The 15,868-nt window shown below is 35.4% G+C and overlaps 1 protein-coding gene across 10 annotated transcripts in view; it reads right to left on the bottom strand.

Moving 5' to 3' along the window:
* Nucleotides 1-15,868, bottom strand: part of Apc (APC regulator of WNT signaling pathway) — a 127,334-nt gene that overhangs the window by 58,739 nt on the left and 52,727 nt on the right. For all 10 annotated transcript variants that reach the window (XM_074076961.1, XM_074076954.1, XM_074076963.1 and 7 more), the window contains 3 exons: nt 10,000-10,084; nt 9,025-9,226; nt 764-872 (listed from right to left, as the gene is read on the bottom strand). In XM_074076961.1, coding sequence (XP_073933062.1) covers nt 764-872; nt 9,025-9,226; nt 10,000-10,084 — 396 coding nt within the window. The remainder of the gene's footprint in view (nt 1-763; nt 873-9,024; nt 9,227-9,999; nt 10,085-15,868) is intronic.

Below are 15,868 nucleotides of genomic sequence, written 5' to 3' on the forward strand. Positions count from 1 at the left end.
TTCAGAAGCTTTCTTTGTATGTGCCCTCCCATGAAAAAAACTTTTAACACAGAAGGTTGGGTAGAGAGGGAGAGGCTGACATGATTAATTTTTTTTACATAGATATATTTCAAAAGGAACTGCAGAGCTCACAAAAAATAATAAGATTCCTGCCTACAGCTATTACTGTCTATACCTAGAAAAGGATTCAAATTATCCTCAAAGGTATTTTTATTGCAAAATCATATCTGTTATGATTCCTGTAATATTGCACCAAAAAAGGGGCAGATGGTAATAAACATTTTCACAGAGTTATGTTTAGAAATTTAATGCAGAGTTAGAAAAAAAAAAAAGTTGCCTAGTAAAATCCTGATTCATTCAAACTTAAAAGATGTTTTTAACTATGGGCTTAATACAAGTATTTATTGGAGCACAATGAAGCTTTATCATCTTTTTTTGTGTATATTAAATACATTTTTTAGTGTATATTAAGGGGTTTCATTGTAATATTTCCATACATGTATACAATGTTCTTGGGTCAAATTTATCTCCTCTATTACTTTTTCTTATTCCTCTTCACCTCCGTTTTAAACATTTTTAATAGGTTTCATTATTCTATTTTCATGCAAACACATAAAGTACTTCAAACATATTCACTCCTCTACCACTCTCTCATTTTGCCTTTCCCCACTCCCAAGTTTTATCACCTTTCTAAATAACTTAAGTACTTATAAAGATCAAGTTACTAAAGTCTAAAGTAAGTTGTATTGCGAGAGTTACTTACACTTTCAGTTAAAGGAAGACTATCTATTCTTTTGGTGAGATTCTGAAGCTGAGCATAATACCAGTCCTTTTCCTTTTCTTCTTTGTCAAGATCAGCAAGGAGTAACGATCTATTTTTAGAGAAAGGTTAAGTTTACATAATGCTACTACAGACTGCAGAAAAGCAATTTTTACCAGCTATTACTGCACAGTTTTCTATTTAAACTAAAATATTAATAACACATAAATGAAAAAGTTGCTGATTTGGGTTTTTGAAGGTAGAAATTATAATTATTAAAATTTAATTAAAAAAAATTTTAAACTTTCCCCCTAAAGAAGTTGGGGTGCTCTTCCTTAATGGTATACTTGCATTTCAATGAAAAGCTTTCTTCTGAGTTACTAACAGTGTAAGAACATGAGGAGAAGTAAGAGGGACAGTTGTAACAAAATTCAAAACTAGTACAAGAAACATATTGAAGAAATTAAGAAAAGTAGCAATGATGTTAGAAAACAAAGCTAGAGTATTGGAAGCTACTACTTTGGACACAATGTGGCTTTCAGCGTCTTAGCAGCCAAAATAATAAGCAATGTAACAGCACTGTGATAATAAGAGGAGGTTATTCTGAGATAGACAAACTTTTTCACTTGGAATCTGAAGATGAATTTATGTAATTTCTGAACAATCCAATTGATGGTGTTCTCAAAAGCAATCTATATCAAGGCATGGTACATCTGATGATCATAAACATAAATGCACACTAAAGGAGTGTTATAAAGATAAAACTTATAAGGTACAAAAAGTATATGGCCTATACTGTTTCATGTTTCTTTTTCCCAAAGTGAAGAATGTTACAACTTTCTTGTGTATGATTCTAGAGAGTTCTATAAAATGCAAAGATATATGTGCACAATTACATGTACATTTTAAATATAAACAGCATATTATTATTATACATGTTGTCCTACACATTTTTTTTTCTACTTAAAAAAAATCTATTGTGGAAGAGTTAACCCTAAAAAAAGTTGATCTTGGAAGGGTTAGGTGTGGTACACACACCTGTTATCCCAGCTACTTGGGGGGAAGAGACAGAAGGATCACTGTCTGAAGCCAGACTAAGCAAAGTTAGCATGAGACCCTATCTGAAAAAGCAAACTAAAAAACAAAAGTACTGTGGGTTTGGCTTAAGTGGTAGAGAACTTGTCTAGCAAGTATGAGACCGAGTTCAATCTCCAGTAACGTGTGGGAGCACACATACATATACATATACACATACTTATCTTAGAGATCATTCCATATCAGAACATAAAGAGGTACTATGTATTTTTTGCTAGCTGGGTAATATCCCCCACATATACCACTGTATTAATGAACCTGCTCTTTATTAGTGGGCACTTAGGGTCTTTCTAATGTTTTGCTGTTATAAATAATGTTACATTGAATGTCTTTAAACTCATTTCAAACAAGTGCAAGCAAGCATGTGTATAAGAAAAATTCCTAGGGTATATGAATTTTTAACTTATTGTCCTTATGAGATGTTGGATCAACTTATGCTCCTACCAGTTTTAACAATTTAAGCATTTGATCCAAACTTTTAATTTGTGCATATCTAATTTTTTAAACAGTATATCACTATGGTTTTAATTTGATTTCTCTTAGTGTGAGTGAAGCTAAGCATTTTTTTCAAGTTTATAAATCATTTGTATTTCTTTTTCTGTGGCTTTTTTTAAGTTCATTTATAGGACCTCTTCTATATTAAGAATGATAGTAGTGTTTCAGTTGCTGGGTTGTATATATGTTTTCTCAGTTTATCACTTGTCTTTTAACTTTGTTTATAATGGTTGTATTATTTGGAAAATTTTGATTTCCACATGGTCAGATTTGTCAGTATTTTTTATCATGGCTTCTGGGATTTGATTATGCACAAAGACATGTTCTGCATTCTGATATTACTGTTACTTTAAAAGTTCTGTTTGATATTGCCTTGGAGAATATGGAAATGAGTAAGTCTTAGAAGTGAGCATGGGTATGAGAGGTGGAAGGTTCTGTTCTTGCTAAAATTTCCTTTCCTTTACCAAGAAGAAATTTTAAAATAAGCAACCCCAGGGCTGGCAGAGTGGCTCAAGTGGTAAAGCCTAGCAAGTGTGAGTCCCTGAGTTCAAACCCAAGTACCACAAAAAAAATAAATAAATAAAAAAAGAAAGCAACCTCAATAGTGAGAGAATACATGAGATGAGAAGAAAGCAAGTAGAAACCTTGGAGTAGTATAGACCAATGAGAAGCTGCTTCTAGCTCTCATTTCTGACAAGAGGAACAGATGAAAGTACTGTGGAAAGCCTGAATTCCTTTAGCATCTGGGTATCAAAACTGGCATAAAGATGAGCTCGGATTCTGTTATTCAGCTTTTTCTTGTTAGGACTTGCAGGACCTACCAGGTCCAAGGTGGGGAAAAGAGTGAGATGGATGGTGATGCTACTATTTCCACTGATCATTCTTTAGTAAATGGGTTTATGAAACAAGAACTGGATGTTAAAAATGTTTATGTTGACAAGTCCACATCAGTGGTGGTGGTGAAGTGAGGGGGAGATTAGGGATATTCAGGACAAGCTGTTACTATAAAGTTTAAGATTAAACCAAGGTTACATCATTTTGAGCCAAAACAACAAATGGCTAAAGGACAGGGGTTGACCTTGTGACTCATGCAGCAGTTCTTAAGACTCAGAACTAAGAATGGAGATAGACCCAGAGTAGGTATGGTCTTGAGGGTATACTATACTAAAGGCCTATTCTGTGACTGTCAATAGTTGTCTTTAAAAATGTTGTTTTGGGGAGGGGGTGTACTGGGTATTGAACTCCACTTGTATGCTTTATCACTGGAGCCATGCCCTAGCCCTTTTTGCTTTAGTTTACTTTTCAGGTAGGGTCTCATGCTTTTTGCCTAGGGCTGGCCTGGGACAGTGTGCAATTCTCCTATATCTATTTCCTATGTAGCTGGGATTACAGACTTGTATCACCATACCTGGCTTGTTGTCGAGATAAAGTCTCACTAACTTTTTTGTCAAGACTAGCCTTGAGCCATGATTCTTCCATCTCCACCTCCCATGTTGCTGTGGTTATAGGCACATACCATCTAAAAATGCTTCTTCACGTAAACCTCAAGTATGCTTAGTCCTCTCACAAACCCAGGGTGGTCTAGACTAGCATGGCACTTGTGTATTAGGTGTTTAGTAAGTATTTGTTAAATGAATTAAGAGTTAGCATGACAACAGCTAACACTGTTAAGGACTTTTGATCCTCAAAGCACTTTTTGAGGATGTTGCTTATTCTACAGTCTGAAAAACTGAAGTTCAAAAAGGTTATAAACTCCAACCTAGATTTAAGTCCTGGCTTAACAGCCTTCTAGCACTCATCATGGACAACACAGAAAATGAGGGGGAAAATATTAATTTATGACTTAAAGAAGGTCTAGAAAGAAAAGCATCAAAGAAGAAATATAGCACAATATTTGAAAGCTGAAGACAATAAATTGCCAGATGAAAAGGACACAGTGACGAAAAATGTACACTCTAGGCATTCAGAAACATCAAAAAAAAAAAACCTCCCACCTACAGAGGTGTAAGACTCAGACTGGTGTTAAATTTCTCACCAGCAACCTCAATATTTTATTGTTTTTGTTTGTCTTAGCCAGGATCTCACGATGTAGCATACGTTGGCATTGAATTTGTGATTGTCCTACCTTCTGATTGCTGGGAATATAGGCATGTGCCACCATGTCTGGCCAGCAACCTTAATAATGAAGAAAAATGAGCTTGAACCTAGCCAAACTACAAATCAAGTATGAAAGTAAAGTCAAGATCTTGTTCCACACGCAAGACTCAAATTTTTCTTCCTCTAAAATACTGAGAATCAAGAAAACACAAGATATGTCAGAATTAAATGAGAAATGTAAGGGCAAGAAATTCCACCGTGGCAGGCTTAGAAAGTAAATGGTCCAAGTAAGAACAGAAAAGTTAATGGGTTCCAATAAAAACTTCTTCAAGAGGAAAACAAAACTAGAAGATCCCAGCTTTCAGTGAAACACGTTTCTGCTTTTACCAACATAAAAGAGAGCAATTCAAAATTCTAAAAAATAAAGAGCTGGAAGAGAAAGACATAGTCCAAATCAGACTGTCTTCCTTCAAACAGCACAGAGGGCACCATATTCTATCAGTAGAAAGAAAATTAATTCTGGCATACTACTTGTCTACACAGTGACCAACAACTACAGAGTTGTAACATGGACACTTCTATGATTTCAAAACCTGTAATTCACTTACAGAAAAAAAAAAAAACCACTCAAATATATACAGCATAATTAACTGTTAGCAAGGTCAATAAAATGAAAGTAAATATACAGTTGCTACATCTTCTACAGTGCAGCTTCAACAGTCACAGAATACAGCAGTAAATAAGGATGTTACTTAAGGATGCTACAGAAATAAGAAAAATAAAATAATAAATATAAAAACTAATGTATGTATGTATATTAGCTTATATGTACATGTATATAAATTCTCTCAAAGGTAAGCAAGTGAACTTAACACATCTTCATCCTTGGAAGTGATGAGTCAAGTCATATCCAAAGTTACTAAGTCAAGAACGAGTAATATAAACATATTATTATGGAAGTAACTACCTCATGGGAAGCAAGACTGGGGATAGGAAAGGATGGGGTGGAATACTACTACTTTTACTACAATGCCTTTTATGAAAGGGGTACCCATATTTATTGCAGCACAATGGCCAGGATATGGAAACAGCCTAGATGCTCATCAATAAATGAATGGACAAGGAAAATATGGCATATAAAAGAATGAAATCATGTCCTCTGCAGGAAAATGGGTAGAAATGGAGGATATCTTATTAAGTGAAATAAGCTAGACTCAGAAAGACAAGTACAGTATGTTTTCCCTCATATGTGGAAACAAACAAACGCAAGCCAAACCAAACCAACCAACCAGACAAACAACAAACAAATAAACAAGACCTGAAAGCAGAAGGGAACTACTGGGGAATGGATGGAGACTGTGGGGAGGGCAAGAGATGGCAAAAGGGTGGACATGATCAAAGCATGATATATGTATGTTTGAAACCTGTTAATTTGTACAATTAATGGATGTTGATAATTATAGTTAAAAAAGAGAATTTTTTAAAAAAGTAAACCAACTGATAAAAATGATCAGTTTTTCAGGGTTGAGAACTTTTGATCAAAGCCATGCTAATGCCTCATTCCCTTCAGGTAACACAACTTTTTATAGTGTATAATAAAGCCTGAATTAGAAGCTGGGCATATTTTGGGAGAGAAAAAAAGGTCTTTTTACAGTAAAATTAGAAAGGGCTAACGCACCATTAAATATTTTTAGGAAGAAGTGTATTCCTCACTTGAAGTTAAAAGTCACACTATTACGTTAAAGTTATTTAGAGTGGTATTATATAATAAATATAATATACCATGATCATTGCTTTTCATGAATTTAAATTCAAAGAACTTTGGAATAATGGCAAGAAATCATACTAAGTCAGAAAAGAAGATTTTTTTTGTCTTAAAACATCAGAAGTTGAGACAAAAGGAACATTTTTATTACAAGAATTCCTTACTAATAGCTACTATGCACTAAAACCTATTTCAAAATTTTATCCTCCTCCACAAAACTCTGCTGTGTAATGGGGAGGAAAGTAAGTTGCTAGGCAGACAGTGTGCTTATGTGCCCTCTGCCGCAGACTAGACTGAAAGGGGACAAAGGTGGGGATCACAGATGACTGGCCAGTTCACAGCTATTGTGCAGGGCGGGTTCAGCGTCTCAAGTAAAGACTTATGGCAAGTTAAGAGATAAAAGCAAGCTTAACATCACTTCTGGTCCAGATAGAAAAAGGTCTTTTGCCTCTCAGTGAGCTATGTTGGGTATATTCTATATATGGTACTAATATTAAATGTTCACAACTCCACAAGGTTGAGCCAAATCCCAATTTTAAAGAAGAACTTGACATAAAAATCCAATGACTTTACCAAGGTCACAGAGCTACTATGTAACATATACCATTTGGAATGTCTTTTAGGACATTCAAACTTTTAGGAACAGAAAGATAGTAAGATACTATATGTGCACTAGGGAATCTTATTTTTTTATTCATATGTGCATACAATGTTTGGGTCATTTCTCCCCCCTTACCCCCCTCTTCCTTACCCCCCCATCCACTCCCTCTCCCCCCCACCCCCTCAACTATTTTGCCCTTATCTCTAATTTTGTTGAAAAGAGAGTATAAACAATAATAGGAAGGACTGAGGGTTTTTGCTAGTTGAGATAAGGATAGCTATACAGGGAGATGACTCGCATTGATTTCCTGTGCATGTGTGTTACCTTCTAGGTTAATTCTTCTTGATCTAACCTTTTCTCTAGTTCCTGGTCCCCTTCTCCTATTGGCCTCAGTTGCTTTAAAGTATCTGCTTTAGTTTCTCTGTGTTGAGGGCAACAAATGCCATCTAGTTTTTTAGGTGTCTTACCTATCCTCATACCTCCCTTGTGTGCTCTTGCTTTATCATGTGATCAAAGTCCAATCCCTAGGGAATCTTTTGGGAGACATGAAACACTTGAAAAAATTCTTAACAATGATATATATTCTGGTATCTACAGTGAGATCATTTTAACTTTAGTATGACTTTTGTTTTGTTTTTTTGTGGTACTTGGGTTTGAACTCAGGGATTCATGCTTGCAAAGCAGGTACTCTACTGCCTGAACCACACCTCCAGTCCATCATTTTAACTTTAGGAAGAGAAGAATGAATACATTGGTTGTGAGGAAACTGAACTCACTCCATGTCAAGCAATTTAAAAAAATTACTGTATGTAACTTTGTACAAAGGGGCTTCATTGTGACATTTCAATACATGCATATAATGTACTTTGATCATATTTTACCTTCCCCCACTTTTGAGGTAATGGGGTTTCAACTCAGGCTCTCATGGTTACAAGGCATGTGCCCTACTACTTAAGTCATATCCTAGGCCTATTCTGCTGTAGTTAGTTTTTGGATAGGGTCTCTCTCATATTTTTGCCTGGGACTGGCCTCAGGCCATGATCTTCCTATCTCCATTTCTTGTGTAGCTGAGATTACAGTTATAAACCACAATGCTGGTCTATTGATTGAGATGGAATCTTGCTAACTTTTTTTGCTTGGGTTGGCCTTGAATTGTGATTCTCCCAATCTCTGCCTCCCAAGAGGCTGAGATTACAGTGTGAGTCACCATGCCTCGCCTATTTACCCCGTTATTGTTTTTTTTCTCCCCTCATCCCTTTTTTTTTTCTTTTTTTTTTAGTTATAGCAAGAATTTATTTTAGTATACCAGGATAAAACAGAGGTGGTGGCGGGGGAGAAACATTTCCTATTCCCCATGTCCCCATGCAGGAAATGGGAATAAAAGACTCTTTGTTCCTTCAAATTTTAGTGGGTTTCATTATGCTATTTTTGTACATGCAGATAATGTACTTCAACCATACATACCCAATCACCCTCTCTTTCCCTTCACTCCTTCCTCCTGCTGATTCCCTCCAATAGTTCTCCTTTTACATCATGTCATATATAAATACACACTCACACAAATACTTAGATCTTGATTCCACATATGAGAGAGAACATGTGGTATTTGTCTTTCTCAGCTTATTTTGCTTAACATGATGATCTCCCATTTCATCTACTTTCTGCAAATAACATAACCTCAGTCTTCTTTATGGCTAAATAATATTCTGTCATGTATTAATATACCACATTTTCTTTATTCTTTCATTAGCTGATTGGCACCTATGCTGATTCCATTTCAAGCAATGTTTTTTTGGACATGGAAACTGATAAATTAAAAATTATTTCATTTGTGGCCACTTGTAATAATGGAAAAAGTCATCTTATACTGGATCTAGGAGTTACTATATTTAGTTCAAAAGACAACCTGACATCCAATTAAAAATCAGTTGTATATTTTAACCAGATATAGTGTGACCATGTGTATTACTGAATGTACTATTTCAAATATAGAAGTCTTTAGAATCTCAAGAAAATGGCTTATTTACATTTTTCGATTTAATATAAGTACAGTCAATAACATACTATCTTTGTGTTTAAAGATGCAAAGCGCTCTGTAAGTGCTAGCTACCACCTACCATAAATTCATAATCTACCTCTTGTATTACAAAATGACATCAATAAACTTGGAGTGCATAAGTCAACATTTACTATATAATGAACAAAAGTTACCTTTCTTTCTCCAGTTCTTCTAGATATCCAGTACTTTCTCTGCTTCCGTTTACAAACCCTCTTCTTGGAAACGACCCCATGGGAACAGGACTGCACTCTCCTGAACGACTAGACACAGATCCTTCCCGGCTTCCGTAAGAGCGGAGGGACATTTTTGATCGTAATTTTACTCCAGGAAAATTGCTGCTATCTAAGTTGAGCTCTACAGAAAATATAAACAAGTTTTTATGTAGCAATTGCTTTGTGTCACGCAAAATATTCCTAAAGCTGTATTATTTTTAAAGTTTCACATTTTAGCTACAAATATATATGACTGAACAATTATTTAGTCATAATGACTAATCTTTCCTAGCAAAGTCCGCTTGAGTCAGGAAGGACATAAGGAGTATGTTAAAGGAAAATTAGACAAAATGACCTTCCTTAGGTTCCCTTAGGTAATGATATTTGGAACTCTAAATTAACTTCTCTGCCTAGTTTCAATTATTACTAAGCACTTTCCCTGTTTGACACTGGAATTTTCAGTCAACAAAATGAGAAAGCTGATCTTCTAAAATTCTGCTAAAACTGGCTCTTAATTAGTTTATGTATGTGAGAAGACAAAGCATTTCTATCCCAGATGGAACGGAGAAAGACAATACGTCTTCAAATGTATTTGCACTTATTTTGGAGCACGAAGCATATTAAAGTCCTATTTAGTGACTGGCAGAATAGCAACGAGCTTTAAAAAAAAAAAGCTGAGAATTTTCAAGGAAGAGATTTCAAGAAGTTTATTTATGTTGGCTAGATGTCTCCCTAAAGAAATACATAAGTGAAGACTCTTATGTATTTGTGTTTTAACAATTACATCCTAATGGGTGATGCAGATACAAAAAAACTGACACCAATACACAAATCAAGAGAAGCTGTACTTGCGTTTATACTACTCAAATTTGAGCCTACAGAATTACTTTAATAAAACACCTTTTAGAGATCTACCTTTAAGACGTTCTAATAAGTCAATCTGTCCAGAAGAAGCCATAGCTTCATCTTCAATACTTCCTTGGAGTTGTTTAAGTACTTCCTGTAAATAAAGAACACAAAATATTAACATAAAGAAATTCTAAAAAACTTGAAGACATGATTGTGTATTTCTTGGTCTGTGGAGAGAAAAGTTACTTTAGATCACTCTGAAAACATGTTGTAAGCTATAAAGCACTTCATATATATTACCTATTATTCATTATGAGTAACATGCTATATTCCAATAACCATAATAGTGATGTTTTCTGGTAATAGTGATTATGGGGCATCTCTGTTCAAAACACTACATGGTAGCTAGGTGTTGTGGCACAGACCTGGAATACCAGCTACTCAGGAGGCAGAGAATGGGAGGACTGTGGTTCAAGGACAATAAGGCAAAAAAGTTAGTGGGACCCTGTGTCAACCACTAAGCCGGGTATGGTGGTACACGCCTGTAATCCTAGCTATACAGGAGGCCAGCCCCAGGCAAAAAAATCAAGTGGTGGTTGTCAAACTTCAGAATGGATGAAAATCACCTGAAGAGCTTCTTAAAACAGATTGCTGATTCAATGTCTGGCGTGGAGGTTAAGAATCTGCATTTTGAACAAGTTCTCAGATAATGCTGATGCTGAAAACAGAATCAAGATGTTAATAGTGTTATTCTATGGAGGTTGAGGTCACAAACAACTGCTTTTTTTTGCTTGTTTCCCAACTTTTAAACAACACATAAGAAGAAAAGGTACAAAGATTCAAAAATTTAAAAACCCCAGTAAAAAAATCCTCAATGTATCTTAGGACGTATACCTAATTTTTCAAAACTAATAGCATATTAATGGTCTTTAGGAATATGTTTAGGAAAGGAATAATAAATAAAAATTGAAAACAACAGTAAAAATAAATAAACCATGGCATCAGCCATGCACAGGAATAGCACACAGCTGTAAGATACAAACTTGGTACTGACATAACATACAGGAAAGCAAAGTGTTCTGCAAAACAGGATCCCATTGAGCACGTTTGCATAGAATGTACAAAATTAAAAAGGTTACCTCTACCTTTGGCAATAGAATTATGAATTTAAAAAATGGGTGGGTTGGGGTGTGCGGCTCAACCGTAGAGCATCTGCTTAGCACGTGTAAGGCCCTGCCTGGGTTGACCCCAGTCTCTCCATTCCCCAAATTCCTACAAACACTAGGTGGTTTTGATATTTGCCCATATTTCCTCATTTAAAAAACAGTGAATATGCACAACTTGTAATAAAATTGTTTTTTTAAAAAAAGTTCCTGTACATATTAATAAAAGCCTTAAGTAAAGCAAATAAAATTACTGAAATTTAAGGTTAAATTTCTTTAAAAAAAATTTTCAAAGTAGCCATCTTGGAAAGTTACTAACTTACTTTTAATTATGTGTCCTTACACTATTTTTTAAGTGCTTTGAACTATGACCCTCACCAGCAAAAGCTGGATGTGGTAACTTATAGCCACACCCAGTCACTTGCCTTCAGATGGCAACACAGGATGATTGACATTTCTTCACTACTTCACTGTGATATTTAATGACTATTCCAAAGCCAAAATAAACTTCAAGGTATGTTTTTCTCTGTTTTATTGAGGGATAACATACACAGGCAAGTGTGATGAGTCTTCACACTTGTGTGATCACTACCTACATTCTGAAGAAAAAGAACATTTTCCACACTCCAGAGGGTTCCCTCAAGCCCTTACCAGTCTTTGTTCCCAGAAATAACCACTATTATGGACTTTGGAATAGGACTTCAAGAGTCTGGCATGCCTTGACCATCATAAAAATGGAACCATGTGGTAAATAGTCTTTTGTGTCTCATGTTTTTGTTTAACATAATTATTTGTGAGATGCATCCATGCCCTTACATGTATCAATTAACTATTTCTGAATGCTGTGAGGTAGCCCACTGTATGACTACATCCTGATTTATTCTCTCTTTTCGATGGGATATTTGGGTAGTTACCAGTTTGGAGGCTATTATGAAGAATGCTAATATTAACACTATTGCATAAATCTTTTAGCAGACATATTATATGCACTCAATTTTCTTAACATTTCTGGGAGTTCAAATGCTGAGTTATACAATTTAAAAGAAACTGTCAAAGTAGTTTTTTTTAAAATATACAATGTGTCAGCATTCCAACACTCCACACTTGGCATGATATCATCTAGGTTTTAAGTCATTTGAGTAGGAATGAAATGGTCTTTGTATTCCCCTGGTGACAGATGATGTTGAACCCTTTTTCCACGTGCTCTTTTTGGCCATTTGTCATCCATTCTGAATTGTCTTTTCAAGTCTTTGGGCCATACTTCAAAAATTGGACTTTGGGGGATTACTATTTGTAGGAATTCTTATTACATGCTGAAGCAAGTCCTTTTGTCAGACACATGTGTAGCAAATATTTTTTTCCCCAATCTATGGTTTGCCTTTTTACTTCCTTAATAAAGTCTTTTGGAGAACAGGTTTTTAATTTTGATGAAGCCTAATTTATAAGTTTTTTCTTTTATGTTTAGTCTGCATTGTGTCCTGAGAAATCTCGCCTACCTCAAGACCATACAATATTACCCTATGTATTCTTCTGCAAGTACAATGGAGCCTAGTGATCAAAAAAATTCTTAGATTTTGTTTTGGCATGTTGTTACTGGGGTTTGTGCTAAAAGACTCATACTTGGCTAGGTAGGCACTCTTATTACTTGAGCCAGGCCGCCAGCCCTTTTTGTTTTTTAAGTTATTTCCAATTTTCAGATTGCATCTTGCTCTTTGCCTAGGGCCAGCCTCAGACCATAATCCTCCTACCTATAGCTTCCTACATAGCTGGGGTGACCACCATGCCCAGCTTAATGGTTTGGATGGGATCTAACTTTTTTTGCCTGGGCTGGACTTGAACAGAAATCCTCCAGAGAAACTAGGATTAGGATTATAGGCATGAGCTATCTTGTCAAGAATTTTTTTTTTTTTTTGAGACAGGGTCTTACTATGTAGCCCAGACTGACCTCAAACTCGCAATCATCATGCCTCTGCCTCCTGAGCACTGGGATTACATGCCTGGCTTAAAAGTTCTTAATTTTAATGAAGCTCAATTTACAACCTTTTCCCCCTTTTATGGCTTGTGCTTTGATAGTCTAAGAAATCTGTGCCTGCTCCAAGTATAGGAAGCTACTCCCTATGTTATCTTCTAGATACTACTGTTTGTCCTTTTGCATATGGTAAGGCTTTGGGTATTTTTTCTTTTTCATATGGATATCCACTTGTTCCTGTACCATTTATTGAAGAGATCACCTTTCCCCACTGATTTTCAGGGATATCTTAGTCATAAATCAGATTATCATAGTTTGTAGGTTTTTTTGAATTCCACTTGTTAAGAGTGTTAGTCTACTATACAATTACCAATGTCTTAAAAGAAACCTTACATCAATTTACATGAATTCTTAGCAACTATCTCTCCAAATACTGCTTTTGTTCCATTCTCTCTCCACTGAGACTTCAATTTGCCTGTGTCTACTTGACTATGAACCTCAAAATTCTTGAGCACTAGTTTTTTTTTCTTCTGTGCTTCAGTTTGGACATTTTCTATAGACTTTTCCTGAAGTTTGCTAACTCTGTCTTCTAATTGCCTTATTAGTTCACTATTTTTATATTTAACCTGCTGTCAAGCCAAATATATCAATTAGATTTGATAAGCTAATATTAAACATTTTTAGTTCTAGAGTATCTATTTGATTCTTTTAAAATCTATATTCCAGTTCTCTGTCAAAAATCTTCCTCCCCCTCACCCCTTTTTGGTGGTACTGAGGTTTGAACTTGGGGCCTCTTGCTTGCTAGGCAGGTGCTTTTACCACTTGAGCCACACTCTAGTCCTATTTTTGCTTTGTTTATTTTTCAGATATGGTATTGCATTTTTTGGCTGGGGCTGGCCTCAGACTGAAATCCTCCTACATAGGGCCCTCCAGAAGCTGGGATTACAGCTGTGAGTCAGTGTGCCTGCCAAAATGTTCCCTCTTTTCAGCTATCTTATCCATTTTTTCCATGATATTTATAATACTTATGTCAAAAGTCCTTGACTTAATATCTGGATCATTTCTGGGTTAGCTTCTATTATGTTTTCTTGATTAAAATTCATTTTCTTATTGCTTTTTTTTTTTTTCTGGGACTAGGCTTTGAACTGAGGGCTTCATGCTTGCAGTCAGACACTCTATATCACTTGAGCAACACCTCCAGTCCATTTTGCTCTGGTTATTTGGGAGATGGCATCTTACAAATTATTTGCTTGGGCTGACCTCGAACCATGATCCTCCCGATTTCAGCCTCCAAAGTAGCTAGGATTACAGGTGTGAGCCACTGGTGCCTGGTTCTTACAACATGTAACTATATGTCAGTCATGTCTATAAGAATAAAAAAGTCTTAACTTCTCTGTCAATACTGCCACAAACTCCCTTACAGAGTTTGTTCTTTCCACTGTTGGGGTCTGATCTCTTCAATCCAACCAGAAACTGAAAATGGGTTGGAACCTAGTTAAGTTTTTGGTTAAATTCACATCTGATTTGATTTTCCTGGTTCCTTGGGTCTGTCCTTCTGTATTTAGATTGAAAATAAGACAAGTCTCTGTCTCCTCAGCCCTTAACTTCCTACCCTATATAACTAAAAAATCTGTCATAATTGCCTTAAAAATGGAAAACCACCCATGTTTGATATAGTAGATAGATCTGTTAAGCATTTCAAACTATGGAATGTTTCACTTTGCCTTTCTAGCTTAGCCTTATTTTTAGGTGGCATTTACCTGTTTAGCATTAAAATTCAGTTCCTTGGAGTTTGGGAGTTTAGATTTTTAATGTGCTCCCAAAGTTATGGGTTCTTTTCATTATCAGATACAAATACACTTGATAACTAAATCTTCAAAGAAAATTATGGAATGTGTCAATATGAACTTTTATTTATCTTTTTTCTCCTTACACTCAGAAAAGATATTTTACTATATATGCTATAGTTCATAGAATATGCAAATATTCCACTCTGTCAAAATGCAGCAAAGATGTAAATGATTGTTAATTTACCTACAGACAATTCTTCCTGCACCATGCCACCTCTGTTTAAATGCTTCACACCTGTACATGATTGTATTACCCTGTTGCTGCTATGCTTACCACTTTTAAGTCAATTAAGCTGAGTTAGCACTTAAGTAAATAACATAGTACATAGGGTGCAGTGGCTTATGTCTACAGTCCCAGCAACTTTGGATGCCAAGGAAGATCACTTGAGCCTAGAAGGCTGAGGCTAGCGTAGGTAACATGGTGAGACCTTGACTCAAAAAAAGAAAAATATAAGTTTCTTTTAAGTTTAGCTACAATTTTGCATTTATCTCAAGTCATCTAAATCCTATATTATCTTTCATATTTTTATTACAGAAAATTTCAAATACATATGTAAATATGGAGAACATTATAACAAATTCCCATGTATCTTCAAACTCCATTTCAGAAATTATCAATTCTTAGTCAATCTTGTTTCATTTGTACCCATAATAACCTCCTCCATTTCCGCCCCTCTAGTCCAAATTTATTTTGCAAACAAATCTTAAGACCTACTATTTCTTTTGCAAATATTTCAATATGCATATTTAAATGGGGCTCCTTTCTAAACACAATCATTATATGATCATTATACCTAAAACTCAGTATTTCCTTAATATCCCCAAATATATAGTCTGCTCACATTTCTTAACTCACTGGCACCACAGTATTTTGTAGTTATATCTATGCCATGTACTCAGCAGCAAGGCAGTATCTTCTTTTGCCACTAGATGGTACTCCTGCATAAATTTTA

This window comes from Castor canadensis, chromosome 6 (genome assembly GCF_047511655.1).
Source record: "Castor canadensis chromosome 6, mCasCan1.hap1v2, whole genome shotgun sequence".
Classification (NCBI taxonomy): Eukaryota; Metazoa; Chordata; class Mammalia; order Rodentia; family Castoridae; genus Castor; species Castor canadensis.